Source organism: Camelina sativa, chromosome 15 (assembly GCF_000633955.1).
Source record: "Camelina sativa cultivar DH55 chromosome 15, Cs, whole genome shotgun sequence".
In the NCBI taxonomy this organism is placed as follows: domain Eukaryota; kingdom Viridiplantae; phylum Streptophyta; class Magnoliopsida; order Brassicales; family Brassicaceae; genus Camelina; species Camelina sativa.
This window is the reverse complement of record NC_025699.1, coordinates 9,750,430-9,768,709: the sequence shown is the minus strand read 5'-3', so window position 1 is coordinate 9,768,709 and position 18,280 is coordinate 9,750,430. Positions and strand designations below refer to the sequence as shown.

The 18,280-nt window shown below is 31.9% G+C and overlaps 1 protein-coding gene and 1 pseudogene across 1 annotated transcript; one reads left to right on the top strand and one right to left on the bottom strand.

Moving 5' to 3' along the window:
• Positions 70-7,709, top strand: LOC104746247 (annotated as a pseudogene).
• Positions 10,042-10,933, bottom strand: LOC109129215 (protein IDA-LIKE 4). The gene has a single exon (XM_019236954.1). The coding sequence runs from the start codon at positions 10,679-10,681 to the stop codon at positions 10,403-10,405; it is 279 nt and encodes a 92-aa protein (XP_019092499.1). The 5' UTR covers positions 10,682-10,933; the 3' UTR covers positions 10,042-10,402.

Genomic DNA, 18,280 nt, shown 5'->3' with positions numbered 1-18,280 from the left:
TACCAAATTTACCCTTGACTTTTTTTGGCGGCATTTCTAAGGATTTTGATGGCATTGGCACCAAAAAAAAATGGATTAGCGAAATTGGAGAAAATCAAAATCATTAAAACTTCGAGAAATCTGAAAATTTGGAGAAATCAACAATCGATGATGGGTCGAATGGATTTAGCAGCGGCGAAGAGAGCGTACCGGAAAGCGAAGGAAGTGGGTAACAGAAGCGAAGAAGCGAAATGGGCGAACAATGTCGGCGATATACTCAAGAATCAAGGAGAGTACGTTGAAGCTCGCAAATGGTTTCGGATCGATTACGATATCTCCGTCAAGTATCTACCTGGGAAGGATCTGTTACCTACTTGTCAGTGTCTCGGCGAGATTTATCTCCGTCTCGAGGAATTCGAAGAAGCATTGATTTATCAGGTAAAGCCCTCTTTTGATTTCATCTTATTAATTTTGAGTTTCAATTGGGAATCGAGGAATTAAAAAATGCTGCAAAAATTGGGAAAATTACAGAAGAAGCATTTAGAGCTTGCGAAAGAAGCTGATGACACTGTGGAAAAGCAACGAGCTTGTACTCAACTTGGTCGTACCTATTATGAAATACTTTTGAGGTCTGAGGATGATTGTGATGCCATCCAGAGTGCTAAAAAGTACTTTAAGAAAGCCATGGAACTTGCTCAGGTTCTCAAGGAGAAACCACCACCTGGACAGTCTAGTGGGTTTCTTGAGGAGTATATTAATGCACATAACAACATTGGTATGCTTGACCTTGAGCTTGATAACCCTGAGGCGGCTCGTAGTATTCTCAAGAAAGGGCTGCAGATTTGCGATGAGGAGGAGGTTAGAGAGTATGATGCTGCTCGTAGTAGGCTTCATCATAACCTTGGAAACGTTTTTATGGAGCTGAGAAGTTGGGATGAGGCAAAGAAACATATTGAGATGGATATCAATATCTGCCATAAAATTAATCATCCTCAAGGAGAAGCCAAGGGGTATATCAATCTCGCTGAATTACACAACAGGACGCATAAGTACGACAATGCACTTTTGTGTTATGGTAAAGCTTCTACTCTAGCGAAATCTATGCAAGACGAGAGTGCGTTGGTTGAACAGATTGAGCAAAATATCAAGATTGTCAAGAAATCTATTAAAGTTATGGAAGAATTGAGAGATGAAGAGCTTGTGCTTAAGAAGTTGTCTGCAGAAATGACTGACGCCAAAGGCACTTCGGAGGAACGAAAGTCTATGCTTCAAGTGCATGCTTGTCTTGAACGTCTTATTGAGAAGTCTAGCATTGTATTTGCATGGCTGAAGGTTAGTTTTATTTCTTTATCATTCCTTGCTTTTCAATCCCAACTCTCCATACCATGTTTACATTGTTTGAAAAGTTTGCTGTAGTTAGAGTTGTTCATCTTAGTGTTTTTTAATGATGAGTAAGTACTGTGAGGTTTTCCAGACTTCAGAAGGGTATGGAGTAGGATAGATATGCTATTCTCTTAAACAAAGTCAAGTTTTGTGAAGTTCGGCTATTGACACTGTCTTTTCAGATCAGTCATGAAGACTATATTATCCAAGGATTACTAAAGTTTTGTCTCTCAAGAAACATATCTTTTAAATGGTGAATCATATTTTAGTTCTAAACTTGCTAAAATAAATTTATTATGTTTATTCTTTATCATACGGATATTGGGCAATGTATGATCCAAGTCTCTGCGCCACAGTTCCAGTGACAAATAATATAGTTCTGAAAGTTTAAGTAGGAAACTACTACTTAATCTCTGTATGCAACTAATAGGTCGCTACTTATTCTTTGAATGTCTTAGCATCTTGAATTTTCAAAAAGGAAGAAGAAAATATCAGACGAACTCTGTGACAAGGAAAAGCTGAGTGATGCCTTCTTGGTTGTTGGAGAGTCTTACCATAAGCTCAGAAATTTCAGAAAGTCCCTGAAGTGGTTTAATAGAGGTTATGAGGGATACGAAGCAATCGGTAATCTGGAGGTAAGATTTGTTTGCTTGCACGATTAATTGTAAATTGTTATATTTCACTATTTTTATCATAATTTGTTCACAGCACCATAAATAATTGATGAGGCCTCTACTAGATATATTTGGTGTGAAAGGGGAACACTAATTGTTCCTATTTTGGGATTTGTCAATATTATAGCTTTTCTTCGTTCTCACTTATGGTGGTCTCTTGTAGGGTCAAGCACTAGCGAAAATCAATATAGGTAATGGTTTGGACAGTATTGGCGAATGGACAGGAGCACTCCAAGCATTCGAAGAGGCGTACAGGTAGATCCAATTATTAGTAATCTATATAAGAGAGCCCTTTATCAAAGTTTGCATTTTAAACTGCTGAGTAATTATGTTTGTGATTCAAGTAGTAAAACCCCTACTTATGAATCTTCCTTAAGAAAATGACAATTCCGTTTAACATATGAATGAAGATTTAATCATCGTTAAAATTTGAAGGAACGCTTAAAGCAGAGAAAATGTAAATGTGAACGCTCATATAGACGTGAATGCACACATATCTCATGCTAATGCTAAGTACTTAACTAATGGTCTTTTTGGATTTGNGAGAGCCGAATGTGGTACACAAGAAGAATGCTCTGAAACCGACTCAGAAGGGCATGGGAACATATCAAATGATAGGCCAAATGCATGTAGCTCACCAGAACCCCAAACATCAAATTCACTTAGATTAGAACCGTTAGCAGATTTAGATGAAGCGAATGATGACGTGCCACTAATTTCATTTCTCCAGCCTGGAAAACGTCTGTTTAAAAGGAAACAAGTTTCAGGAAAACAAGATGTTGATACTGATGAGACTAAGAAAGATTGCTCTGCAGTAGCAGACTCTCAGCAAACAGTTGTTGGTCGCAAGCGTATTCGTGTAATCCTCTCTGATGATGAAAGTGAAACCGAATATGAGTTGGGATGCCCTAAAGACAATTTTCACAAAGTTCCAACGCAGAATGAGGAGGTTTCTGAGGAAAGTATGTATTTTGATGGTGCTGTTAATTATACGAATAATCCTTCCATCCAAGATAATGTAGAAGAAGGTTCTTGCTCGTATACACCTCTCAATCCCAATAAGGTGGCTCCAAATGTCAGAAATTGTAGATCTTTGAGCAATAATATAGCTGCTGAAACTACTGGTTGTAGTAAAAGAGGATCTCAATCTGATGTTGGTGACTCCAACGGCTCGCATTGCAAAACTGGAGCTTCTCTCGTGAACTTACACGCTTACTCAAAAACTGAGGATGTGAGCAACTGTGATCTGGTTTTGAGTTATCACTGATTATTCTAGATTGGATAGGGTTGCATTTATTTATTCTACTTCGTCCATTCTTCTTTATGATATCTATATTTTTTACTTGTTGCAGCAAAAAATAAGAGTTGAAATTGAAAATGAACACATTGCTTTAGACTCCTGTTCTCGCAATGATGAGTCTGTGAAGGTGGAACTAACTTGCTTATACTATTTACAACTTCCTGACGATGAGAAATCAAAAGGTATGTGCACATTTTTGTTTCCTCAGCAAAAGTTTAGCTTGAATGCATGATCTCAGATCCCCAGTTAGGATCAATCTCTATAACTCTTATCTCATGATTAATAAAAGTTTTTTTTGCATTTTAGTATCATTTTCCTTGTTCCCTAGCACATTTTTCAGTAAATTTTTCGGCTGTAAAAGTTGTTTGAATCTTTGAACATCCAATTTGCTATTTAGGTCTGTTGCCGATCATTCATCATTTGGAATATGGTGGAAAAGTTCTGAAACCATTGGATCTACATGCGGTTCTCAGAGGTGCTTCTGGAAATGTTGTTATTGAAGCTTCTGTTAAAGGTAAGTATATTCTTGGTACAAATGGGATCTCATGATATTTGACTGAATGATTATCAAGCTGATCATCACAATTTTTTTTTTTTTTGCAACAATTTCATCACAAGTTTGTTCTCACTTTTTAAATGATTGTGGCTGAACCGCTGTATTGGTTTTATAGATTATGATCATTGATTATCTCCTCTTATTTATTTAATAAGGCTGAATCAGCTATGTAATTAACTTGTTTCAGGTTGGGTTCACAAGCGCCTGATGAAACTATACATGGACTGTTGCCATAAGTTTTCCGAGAAACCCAGTATAAAATTGCTTAAGAAATTATATATTTCGGAGGTGAGAATAATTTCCCAAATTTGCCGGTTAATGGACAAAATAGTTTTAAAATGGTTATTTCGTTGTTTGTTATCAGGTAGAGGATGATATCAATGTGTCAGAATGTGAACTGCAAGACATATCAGCTGCTCCGTTATTGTGTGCTCTCCATGTCCACAATACAGTTGCTATGTTGGATCTCTCTCACAATATGCTAGGTGAAAGTTGTTCTTTGACGTCTTACTTAGTTTAAGTGAGTTAGTTGGTTATATCATTAAAAAGTACTAGGAAATTTGAAAGTTTTATATTTCGTCTTATTGGTTGTTAGGGAATGGTACAATGGAGAAACTGAAACAACTTTTTGCCTCGTCAAGCCAGATGTACGGTGCTTTAACTTTGGATTTGCACTGCAATCGATTCGGTCCAACTGCTTTGTTTCAGGTACACTACTAGGCTCAAAGCTAGAAAGTTTCACATATTCATGTGTTTTCGTATTGTTTAATATACTCCTCTCTACCAGATCTGTGAATGTCCTGTGCTGTTCACTCGGCTTGAAGTCCTCAATATGTCCAGGAATCGACTTACAGATGCATGTGGATCATACCTGTCAACTATTTTGAAAAATTGCCGGGGTATAGTTTCTTTTATTATTTTGCTAATTGCTCTGATGGTATAAAACCAGTCTAGTGTTAGATTAACAGTATTAACTCTTATCTTCCATTCACTGGCTTACCGTAATGTGTCCCCTTTTGCTTTTTAGCACTTTACAGCTTGAATGTAGAACATTGTTCACTTACATCAAGAACAATCCAAAAGGTTGCTGATGCTTTGGATTCAGAGTCAGGACTTTCGCAACTCTGTATAGGTAAACTCTATAATTTGTTGTGTACATTCAATCTTTTTTTCTCTCTTTTGAGGTCGCTTAAGTTGATGTGTCCATATATGGCAGGTTATAATAATCCTGTTTCAGGGAGTACTATTCAAAACCTCTTGGCTAAATTGGCTTCTCTAAGCAGGTTAATAAAAACATAAAGCTGTTTTTTTGTGTTATCTTTTCCACTAACGTAAATCGATCTAACACCATCATATGTTAAACCACTTCAGCTTTGCAGAACTGAGCATGAATGGCATAAAGCTTAGTAGCCAAGTTGTTGATAGCCTTTCTGCATTTGTCAAGACTCCATCTTTGTCAAAACTTTTGGTTGGCAGCAGTGGAATAAAAACGGTGATGATATGCTAAACACTCAAATTGAATTCTTATATTATGATATCTGCATCCTTTTTCATCTGACGATGCTATACAAATTTATTCTAGGACGGAGCTATAAAAGTCACTAAATCTCTATGTTATCAGATGGAAGAAACTGTGAAACTCGATCTTTCATGTTGTGGACTAGCATCTCCTTTCTTTCTTAACCTCGCCCAAAATATTACTCTAATATCTTGCATTCTTGAACTCAATGTTGGAGGAAATTCAATCACCGAAGAGGTATGTTTTTGATGACCTCAGCATCTTAAAGCTCTTTTCTTTTCAAGTAGTTCCATCTAACTAAAACTCTGTTGAGGATGGAGATAGATCATGCTAAAGAATTTTGCAATCAGTAGAACTCGTGATTCTGTAATCATTTTAAGCTCTGAAACGATATTCCCATTATTGTAATATTCCATTTGGCTGTAAATCACCTTTATCCAAATTCCTGTCTTCTCAATGTATACAATATTGAAACAGGGAATCAATGCACTGGGGATGCTGCTTATGAATCCTTGTTCAAACATAAAAGTTCTGACTCTAAACAAGTGTCATCTAAAGCTCTCAGGAGTTCTATGCATAATCCAAGCACTTTCAGGTCTGAACTAAAATATTCCATAAAATCTCTTGCTGTAATTGCTAATAAACCAAAATTCTTCCCAATTTTGAACCATCAACTACACGTTCTGCAGGTAATAAGAATCTTGAAGAGCTTAATCTTTCCGAGAATGCTAAGATAGATGAGACTTTCTTTGGCCAACCTGTGAAGGAAAGCTTAAAACTAGGGCAGCATTTACAAGGAACATCTGAATCTGTCACTTCCATGGACAAACCTCAGACAGTTGAAACCAGACACCATTGCCAGAACCCGGGCAAAGAACAAGAGTNACACTCAAATTGAATTCTTATATTATGATATCTGCATCCTTTTTCATCTGACGACGCTGTACAAATTTATTCTAGGACGGAGCTATAAAAGTCACTAAATCGCTATGTTATCAGAAGGAAGAAACTGTGAAACTCGACCTTTCATGTTGTGGACTAGCATCTCCTTTCTTTCTTAACCTCGCCCAAGATCTAACATCTTGCATTCTTGAACTCAATGTTGGAGGAAATTCAATCACCGAAGAGGTATGTTTTTGATGACCTCAGCATCTTAAAGCTCTTTTTTTTTCAAGTAGTTCCATCTAACTAAAACTCTGTTGAGGATGGAGATAGACCATGCTAAAGAATTTTGCAATCAGTAGTCGTGATTCTGTAAATCACCTTCATCCAAATTCCTGTCTTCTCAATGTATAACAATATTGAAACAGGGAATCAGTGCATTGGGGATGCTGCTTATGAATCCTTGTTCAAACATAAAAGTTCTGACTCTAAACAAGTGTCATCTAAAGCTCTCAGGAGTTCTATGCATAATCCAAGCACTTTCAGGTCTGAACTAAAATATTCCATAAAATCTCTTGCTGTAATTGCTATTAAACCAAAATTTTTCCCAATTTTGAACCATCAACTACACGTTCTGCAGGTAATAAGAATCTTGAAGAGCTTAATCTTTCCGAGAATGCTAAGATAGATGAGACTTTCTTTGGCCAACCTGTGAAGGAAAGCTTAAAACTAGGGCAGCATTTACAAGGAACATCTGAATCTGTCACTTCCATGGACAAACCTCAGACAGTTGAAACCAGACACCATTGCCAGAACCCGGGCAAAGAACAAGAGTTATGTGAAACCAATATGGAGTGTGATGATCTCGAAGTTGCAGACAGCGAAGATGAGCAACCAGAGGAACAAACTGCAGCCTCTAGCAGTCTAAGTTTACCACGCAGGAACCATATCATCAGCGAACTTTCAACCGCTCTTGCAATGGCTAACCAGTTGCAGATTCTGGACCTAAGCAACAATGGGTTCTCAGTTGAAGCCTTGGAAACATTATACATGTCATGGTCGTCATCAAGCTCGCGAACTGACATCGCCCGAAAGCATGTGAAAGACGAGATTGTCCATTTTTATGTCGAAGGAAAGATCTGTTGTGGAGTCGAATCATGCTGCAGAAAGGACTAAGATCTTCCTTGTCTGAAACTTTATTTACCAAAATAATTGAGTATTCAGAGCGTGTCAGTATCTTGTACATATTGATATGACACATTTGGGATATCGGCTCTCTTGTGATGTGTAAATGCTGAAGTTTAAGAGTGTATTGTATTCTTTTATCTGCTCATATAATTACTGATGTTAATTATAAAAGTGTGGAACTTTAGAGAAATATTTATAAATTTACAAGGCAAAGATTGCTTTTGTTTACGTTTACATTTTGGTTGTGTGAGATGTACTCATCCTCCTTAGTCCTTACACTACCTATTTGTCTATCTGCAGTGCTTGGCTGCAGCCGCCACCGCAACCTCACAACAACCTTAGTTTGTGACTTCATCTTAAGTGCTTTTGTCTTTTGAAATTTTTGTTTGCACAAAAAATAAAATACCTTCTTAAGTTGTTAATTAAACAAACAATTTGTATGATTGAATTAGTTGCAAAGTCTTTTTATGCATTGTAGCACGGATACTCTCTATGGACGGGATCAAGCTTCTTTTAAGCCAATGCCTACTCTTTAGGAGTTGAGACACAACAAGTGTTTCAATATGATTCTAATTCTAGTTCTCTTGACTATTTAAATGTTGCGGTAGATTATTCTTAGGAAGGTCTTATGTCAAATCCTCGGAAAAATCGTTTCTCTGTTAGAATCTTCATAAACCCATCTGCTTGTACATGTTTCTAAGACAACACTGGTGAGTTTATTTGTTTGATACTATGAACAATGAAGAGTGTACAGAGTTTGTGAGCTCAAATCGACGCAACCAATCTTTTTTGTTGCAGGGATTTGTCAAACAAAATATCAAAAAGGAAATGAACTCGATTGCTTCACATTACAGAGTTTAACTGATTTTTTAAGTATTTGCCCAACAAAAAAAAAAAAAACTGATTTTATAAGTCATGCCAACTCGACCGTACAAATCATTTTTTACTCTCTGGTCCGGATTTCTACTAAATTTACAATGGGGAATGTAGAAATCTTAGGAATGAACTTTTCATAACCAAAATGAAGAATTATAGATTCTAATCACTTAAACATTACAACTTGATAACTTCTGTTGTAGTTTAACATCGATTATATGTTAAAAGATTTGGTGGATACGAGGCACATATAGGAGTGATCATCTTTATATCTATTGTATGTAGCAAATTTAAAATTTGTGTTATTAAGAAAAGCAGTGATTAAATAAGGTAAAGTTTAAAGAAAAGCAGTGGTTAATATTTCTCTTAGTAAAGTGATATAATAATGTTAATAATTGAGAAGGGTACACATACGTGTATTTGTAATTTTAGAATCGATTGCGGAATTATCGGATAATAATATGCTATTTCTTTTAGTAAAACGTGTAATAATACCATTATCCTCATCATATTCTACAAATCATGCGGTGTTGGCCATTTTCTCTTCCAATTAAAAGAGTCATCATTTTTCATAATTGTTCGAGATATAACTAGATGGTGATATTTGTAAACGTAATTTAAGATAACAAGATAATTAATAAACTAATTTTATGCAAACAAAAAAAAAAAGAAATCGTAATCTTGGTTAAAACTTTAATTATAGAGTTTTGGTGTACCTTTTCATTGTAGAGAGGGAAAAAGTAGGATTTTTAACATTTTTATGCATAAGAACCTTCGACGAAAAATTAAGCCTAACTTTTTTGTTAAAAACGGCACATCTTTCGGCTCCGTATCTTTTGTTGTATATGATCTTTATGACTCTATGATATACTATACTTAATCTTAATCATGTTCTCCATTAAACCATTAAAAAACCTTAAAGTGAAAAATGTATTTTACACCATACATCTAAAAATTTTACGAAATTAACTTCAATTTTAGTTGGTAAAAAAGGTCAAATGTAGTTTTTTTTTTTTCTTAATTAGGAGTTTGTGTTTTGTCCAGTATAATTCAATGTAATTTTAATGTAACGTTAGTCTAGCTGAGAAAATAAAAGTTGTCACAAAAAAAGAATATATAGATATCACTGTAGAAAATTGAAAACGAGTGTCAAATCAATCCCCGGGCGTGGCGGGATGGGTTATTGGACACTCTTTACATGACGAAGGCTATTATTATTTTTACGTTTTTTACGTTAATAACCCAACCTTGCGTGACTTTTTGGACTATCTTTTTCACTCTTTCTATCTTTGTTTTATTATTCAATATTTGACAATATAAATAGTAGCTTCATGCACTGCCTATATATATTTAGCTATCATTTGATAGTGTAGTATTTAGTATATTATATATTCTTTATATAAAGTAGTGTGACAAAACAAAACAAAAAAATAGTAGTCTTAACAAATTTTTTAGAGACATATTTTTCTTCTTTTCATATCTCATTGGTTGAACAAGTAAAAGATGACCCATGGTGTTCTCTAGACGGTAATGAAGTTGTTGGTCTTTCTTTTTGGACTTTATAAAAGACGATGATTTTCCATTTTTAACCAATTAAACTTTATAAAATGAGTCTTATCAACAGCTTTGATATAATTAGAAATCAATAAAATGATTAATTAAATGAAGTGGGGAAAAAAAAACAGATAACAAATTAATTAGGCATTGATGAAGTAACGAGATTGTTGCATCTAATATCCCGTCTCGTAAACTTGATCATTTACATATACAAAACAACAACAGCAAAAATGGAAGAGTGAGAATAATTAACAAAGCACAAACCTAATCACAATATCTCTCACTTCTACTCCAAAATAGATTACATGCAAACCAAAAGATCGAGGAACAATTAAAGGGGTCAAACATCTGAAACCCTAATTTCATGTTAAAAGCAAACATCAGAGACCGAGATGAATGGTCTTGTACTCCTTTTAATTTGTGTATGAGTGCATAGATTACATATATTGTAGATATAGTAGCAGGTATATATGAGAAAGATCGAGTGATCATGGAGACAACCATGCTTGAATACCAATGTCGTTGTGCTTTCGTGAAGGAGCAGAAGCTGGAACAGGGAAGTGTCTTGGAAAGAATCCTAAGAAATGGCCTCTCCTCATCGTGTTGTTGTTGTGATCATAATTAGGGTTTCTGTAGAAAACGCTTGATGACGAGAATCTCGAGGCGTCACAGTGGTGGACAAAGAAGAAGCAGAGTATCAGAAGAAGAAGAGATTGTGGGTTTATTGATAATCTTCTTCTCCAATATTGTGGACGCGTAGGAAACATTTCTTGGTTACAAATCTGAATTCCAGAGAAGGAGATCAATAGAGATGTTTTTGTTTGGTTTCAGTTTTGGGGAAGTGGGTTTTTGTTTTTGTTTTTGTTTTTGGAGTGTTGTTGAGGATTTTGGATGGAGTAAAAGATGGTAAGTAGTGATGAGATCAGCAAGCAGGCTGAGACTTGAGAAAGAAAGAGAGAGATGAGCTTTTGAAAGCAACCCCTTTTGAATAAGTCTAACTTTGGCTGGAACAATTATAATGGCCAATAAAAGTAAATAAAGGTAAGGCAAAACTGAACATTTCATTTATTGTATCTTATATGATCATCCATAACCATAAAGAGAGAGCAAATAAACTAAAAGTTTCTTCTTTTGCGTGGAAATTGTATATTTTCTTTATTTCAAAATTTTTGAATATATATGTTATATGGATTTGGAGTTTATTCTTTTTTATACATGCAGTGTCAGGTGGACCGGGGGACATGAAACAACAGATTATAATTTTAAAACATTAAAGGGAGAATAGTTTTAGTTACTTTATCATTTATTTCCCTTGCAATATGATACAGTTTTTTTTATATTTAAAAAAACTATTTTTATTAACAAGTTTTTGAAAAGTAAATGTCCACAATCTCTCTTATTAGGTCTGAAGTTAATATTTGATAAATAAAAAGAAGCAATATTCTGTGAAACTCCACAGAATATTTTTTTACAAAAACAAAAACAAAATTCTAGCTAGTACCCGATGCATACGTTAATTACACAACGGTTTATAATACAGTATATATAAAAAGAAAAATGTTGATGTAATGCATTGAAAGGAGGAGTGATTTATTAAGAAAAGCAAAATATATATGGGATGGTCAATGAAGAAGGTTTTTGGGTCCCCAATTCCCCAAAGTTCAGGTGAAGAAGATGGAAAGTGGGAACAACTTCCTTTGTACTTTGATATATTATATTCTCAGTAGTCAGCATTGCTTTCTTCATTGTCTTTCGATTTTGTTATTAATTGACGTTTTCTCATATGGTTAGTGTCACTTGTAGAGAGACTGGTGCAAGCCAACCATTTGTCCAAATTACTTTATTCATCAAGTTTGCGGTTTGAAGAATGCTACGTTTTGTATTCTATACTCTACAGATAAAGCTGGCAAGTTATATATAAATACGACATCCATGTGCGTAATCAATCTTCGTCTAAATATGTATACGAAAAGATGGAAATTAAAAGCATAATTGCTTGCACTGTATTTTTTGCTTTTTAAAAAATTGCCATCAACATAATTGCACTGCTTTGACAAGAAAAAAGCATAATTGCCATGCTTTTGTAATCATCAGATATATCAAGCCCATTCGAATGGGCTTGTATAGTTCCCATTATGGTTACTTACATGACTTTCGTAATAAAAATTTCCATTCTTTTTATGGCACTTTACTAAAAGTTTTTTCATCCAAAGTATCACAAATGTTAATATACTCATGAATGTCTTGTATTTTTTTCATAATTATTATCAGCATTTCTTTTTGATACAAGTAACATGAAATTCCGCATCGTTTGAGATGTTTTGTTTCAACTAGCAGAATTTAACTTAAATGCATATCGATACCTTTCTTCTCTCCAGAATCTAAACATTATTAATCTAGATCCAAATTTTTTTATTTTTACCAAAAAATCAACTTAGATAGACACAAAGTAAGTACAAGACACTCCTCGTGTTTTGATATACACAGTATAGGATTAAAACGTGTTTACTAAGACGATATTTTATAAAAATATCATTTTACATTTAGTTAATAAGAGTTTAACCAATCATAAAAGAATGTGCACAACACAAATAGTTACAATATATTTAACACATTTAATTTTGCATACAAACTTGCAAAACATCCTGTAAAACAAAACATAATAAAAACTCTACAACTTTCTATATAATGAAACCTGAGGGATCCGTCCACGGAGTGCCAATGCGTACAACACGTTTACTCAAAAACTTGTAGTAGTATTAGTATGTATATCCCACATGAGCAAATACCTTCTCCTACGTTCGAAATCTTGTTTTATTTTATTGTCAATAATCCTTACAATTATATAACTCGAATCTCTTGATTAGTTGATTATGTAAATGTAATCCAAATCTTCCCGTATATTGAGGAACAAAAGGATGATCCTGATTCCATGATACAAAACAAAAGTAAATTGTTATGAAATTATATGTAGTCGCACGCGAATGAAAATAAATTATCATTATTCCTATGTTACTTTGCGGTTCCTCATTTTACTCTCATCATCTTCCTTAATTACCCGTAGCGTGTGAAAAATCTTCATCATTAGCATTTTATTATCATTATTCCTCCTTTTATTAGTAGTAATGAGTATAAGTCCCATGAGTATAATACCGTCTTTAATTACTCTTTGAAGTGCGAAAAAAATTACTAATAAATTTGAATGCATAGCATTCGAATATTTCAGTCCACTTTGTAGATTAGGTTTTAATCAATATTCAGAAAGAACATGTTATATACTTATATGGATGTTCGGAGACTAAAGTTTGTTTAGTCAATAAATCATCAATGTAAATCACTTTACTTAATGTTATATCTTCATACAGAACAAATACAAAAAACATTATTCTTATGTATATTTATGAAAAATAAATAATTTCTTGCATTTTAGAAATTAGATTGATACATATATAAACACTATAATGTCTAGCCATTACAACAGATCACTAGCTCCATTGTATATGCAAACACATATTTTATCATCAAAACAAAAAAAGATGTCTAACAAATTATCCCTTAAATATTAATAGAGAAATACACTCCTGAAAAAAATCGATGTGTTTCTGTGCACTTTTTAGCAAAATGCCCTTAAATTTAAAATTTAATTATATTACCATGCCACTATATTTTTAAATAGAATATTTAACTAAATAAGAATTAGATATGTCATCATTTTCACACAAATTTAAATATCACATAGTAAAACTAATTAAATAATTACATACTATTTTAACGTAAAATTTCAGTAAAATATACTTACAAATATACAAGTCAAAGTTATATTTATTTCTTAAAATCAATATAAGTAAAATATTTGAAAAGGCTATAAAAACATATCATTTAATATAAAATTATTAAAAAATATAGAACATATAGCTTATTAACAAAATCATATAAAATTGAAATGTTCTTTTTATGTTAGTATTATTACCATACTAATTTAAATAGTAAGCTTTCGATAGTTATTATAATTAATTATAAAAAATAGTATATTACCCTTGAATTATCTACTCATTAAAAGAAACTTAATTCCCAATAAATATAGATTTATATATATTCATAAATAAAAATAAAAATAACAACAAATAAGGAGATATTGTGATGTGTGATTATTTTAATATATCTGAGTATTTAAACTAATTAATCTCAACATTTAGTGTGATTCTTGATTAAAAAAATGGAAATATTGATAACCGAATAGGAATCCTCTATATATTAATAGAAAATCATTCTTGAAAAAATGATGATATGCCGTCACCAGAGAGCTCGAAGCATATTTTAGCAAATAACTCTCATTGATTATACTAATTACATCTATGCCACTATAGATTTAAATCAAAATTAATTACATAAACTAAAACTATTTGTAGCCATTTAATTTGAATCTATATTACTATTCTTTAAAAAAACAACAAATTATTATTTTTTAATTGATAATCATTCATATTTTATTAAAATAAAGTTCATACAAATTTTTCCATCACGTTAAAATTCTTTTCTACATTTATATATTTCACGGGTGAAATGTATTTTTACACAAAATAGTCACAAATTTGGATAATAATAAAAAATTAGTTACATATTTTGTTTTATACAAACGAATCTTATATCTCAAATAATAATTTTACTCATTATAATTTTATTGAATCAATTTATCGGCACTATGTGCGGGTTGTTTACTTAGTATTTTGTTATATACAAACATTTTTATCTTAAATAATAATTTTATTTAAATCGATTTATCCCGCACATAGTGCGAGTTGGTAGTATCTAGTATACATTATAATTGTATATTCATATGTGTACTTAGTCCTAGGCATTCGGGTATTCGGTTCGGTTCTGGTTATATCCATTCGGTTCCGGGTATTTCGGATATAGGAGTTTAGGATCCATTCGGTTAATTTACTATTTCGGTTCGGGTTCAGTTTGGTATCGGTTATTTTCGGTTTGGTTCCGGGTATCCACAAAAATATAACTTTCTCTAAACTTGTTAAATCTGAATAAAAATGTGATGAAATTTTGTCAAATATATCTAAAATTTTCTGGATATTTTGGTTATTTGAAATATTTTAATATTTTGGTCTAAATTTATATGATATTGGTTCAGTTCTAGTTTCAGTTTTTTAGCTTAAACGTTATTCTCTTATTAATATAAAAATGCATTGAGTTGTCAAAATATTTTGGTGGTGTAGTAGTTGCAACATTCCTTTAATGCTGAGAGATCTCTGGTTTTAGTCCCGAAAATAACAGTTTTAACATGAATTTAATTTTATTCGGGTATATTCGGATAACCGAATGGATATCTTTTTAAAAATGCCCCTTTTTCCATATCTCTTTTTAAAAATATCCCTTCATGTTGACCATTTTTAAAACTACCTCTCTTTATATACAAAATGACCAAATTACCCTTTTTGAGTGACAGCAAGAATGTACAGTCATCAAAATCGAAAATATTTTCCCGCCAAAATTTTTTTTCCCGCCAAAATCGAAAATTTTTCCCGAAAAAATTATTTTTTCCCGCCAAAAAAAAAAATTTCCCCCCAAAAATATTGAAATTTATACCTTTTAAAAATCTTGTAAATGCTTTTAAAAAACTTTTAAAAGCGTTTACAAGGTTTTTAAAAGGTTTTTAAACACATTGTAAACGCTTTTAAAAACCTTGTAAATGCTTTTAAAAAGCTTGTAAATGCTTTAAAAGGTTTTTAAACACCTTGTAAACGCTTTTAAAAACTTTTTAAAAGCATTTAAAAGGTGTTTAAAAACCTTTTAAAAATTTTATAAAAACTTTTACAAGGTTTTTAAAAACATTGTAAAAGGGTTTAGAAGGTGTTTAAAAACCTTTTAAAAATCCTTTTAAAAACCATTTGAAAACCTTTTAAAAACCTTTTAAAAACCTTTTAAAACCTTTTAAAAACCTTTTAAAAATCTTGTAAAAGCGTTTACAAGTTGTTTAAAAAACCTTTTAAAACTCTTTAAAAAATCTTGTAAAAGCCTTTACAAGGTGTTTATAAGGCTTTTATAAGGTAGAAACCTTATAAAACCTTTTAAAAACCTTGTAAATTTTTTTTGGCGGGAAAATTTTTTTTTTCGAAATTTTTTATCAAAAGTTTTTTGACAAAAAAATTTTTGGCGGGAAAATTTTTTCGAAAATTTTTTGGCGGGAAAATATGTCGGAAATTTTTTGGCGGAAAAATTTTGTTTTTCTTTTTATTGAATAAAATAATTTTCATCTAAGGGTAAAATGGTCATTAAAAATTAAAAGAGGGCATAAATAAAAATAGCCAGAAAAGAGGGTATTTTTGAAAAGGGGTATATCAAAAGGGGCATTTTTAACAAATTCTCAAATATTTTGATGGTGTAGTAGTTGCAACATTCCTTTAATGCTGAGAGATCTCTGGTTTTAGTCCCGAAAATAACAGTTTTAACATGAATTTAATTTTATTCGGGTTTATTCGGATAACCGAATGGATATCGGTTCGGTTCGGTTAATAACCGATATCCATGGATACTTCAAACACTATCCATTCGGTTATTTCCCTCTAACCGAACCGGAACCGAAATTTCGGTTCGATTAATCTGTCCAGGACTATGTGTACTATTAAAAAAGAATGAGACATAACCCTTATCATTATAAATAAATTTAGTATCCAAAAAAAGTATAATATATTTAAAATGAGTGATTATTAGATTATGTAAAATTGTTATAGTTATTCGATAAACCATAAATACAAATTTCATTTTTTACACACACAAAAATATATATTGTCATAAATTGTAACATTTTACAAATATTTTCTTTACCATGTTCACATATGTCACGGATGAAATGTATTTTTACACAAATACGTTGATTTGGAATTTCATTAATTTTTCCACAATGGTTTTTTTGGTAATAATTCATCATTTATAGAAAATATTAACAATCTGACTAACTCAAAAGATTTAAATAGCCTAATCAAAAATATTAGTTTAGAATCTGAATGTTACTAACATATAATAAAATTAAATAATTAAATTACCGAATAATTTAATATATATTATTATGGTTACATAAGAAACATGCAAAATTGTTATGATTACACGATAAAACATAAGAAAATATAAATTTTATTTTTAAACCACAAAAAGACATGTTGTAATAAATAGTACTCCCTCCGTTTCAAAATATAGGATGTTTTGGAGAAGTTTGTTGTTTCATAATATAGGATGCTTTCAAATTTCAATGCAACTTTTAGATTAGTTTAGTATTTTATATTATGCAGTATTGTTTCTGATTGGTTGAACTTGTTAAAAGTTAAAATTTCTTAATCTGCGTGCTTTACTTAAAACATCCTATATTTTGAAACGGAGGGAGTAACATTTTATCAATACTTTTTCTTCCATAAAATCTTTTGCACATTCATAAAATTTTACTGGTGAAACATATTTTTTACATGAAAGAAATGCAGATTTGAATTTAAAAAAACTTTAGTTACATAATAATATTAATAATTTTACTTATAACAATTTTCTTTAATTTTATTTATAATAATTTTTTTAAAATCGATTTATCACGCACATAGTGCAGGTTGTTACCTAGTTTGTTAGCAAATCTCAACCACATAAAATTCTATCACTTCTTTTGTAGTGATAATAAACTTTAATTTAAATAAATACTAGACTAGTGGAATTTGATGAAAAAAATCTATATCAATCTCCCACAGAATTAGCAAACCTTTAATGTGTGTGCATGTAAACTGTATACACAAACACCCACATACATGCTAGGTAGTAACTGTTGCCAAATCTGTGTTGGAGAAGATAAGCTAGTCAAATCTAATAAATTAATCCCTTACAAATATTCTAGAAAACTCCTCATAAATGAGTCACTAAGAATTGAATGATGTTGACTTCGAACGGGAACATGACATTGGATATGTTTTTTTTTTGGGAAAATTATAAATTAAGGATCTTTTTCCAAAAATTTGGCCAACTACACCTTTTTTTCAAAAGTTTGGCCAAATAGGTTTTATGATATAAAATTAGCCAATTATGCCCTTAATTGTTTTTTCAGATATATTTTATAGATTTTTTGTCTCCTGAAATTAAAAAAAACATAAATTAATCGGGATATATTTCTCTCCTGTTTTTTTTTCTTCATAAAACCGAAACCAAAAAAAAGGTTTTGGGCTTCATCGAGTGGGCCTAAATTGTTGTTTTGGGTTATGACAAAATAAGGTTTAATTTCACGATTGGAAACTAATTAAGGTAATCGCGACAAACCCTTCCGCCGTATCTCACCATCGTGACAATCTCGTCGTCACCATCTCACCGTCGTCTCTCACCAT

Coding starts and splice junctions, on each gene's coding strand:
- LOC109129215 (XM_019236954.1), bottom strand. CDS start 10,681: ATGTTTCCTACGCGTCCACAATATTGGAGAAGAAGATTATCAATAAAC.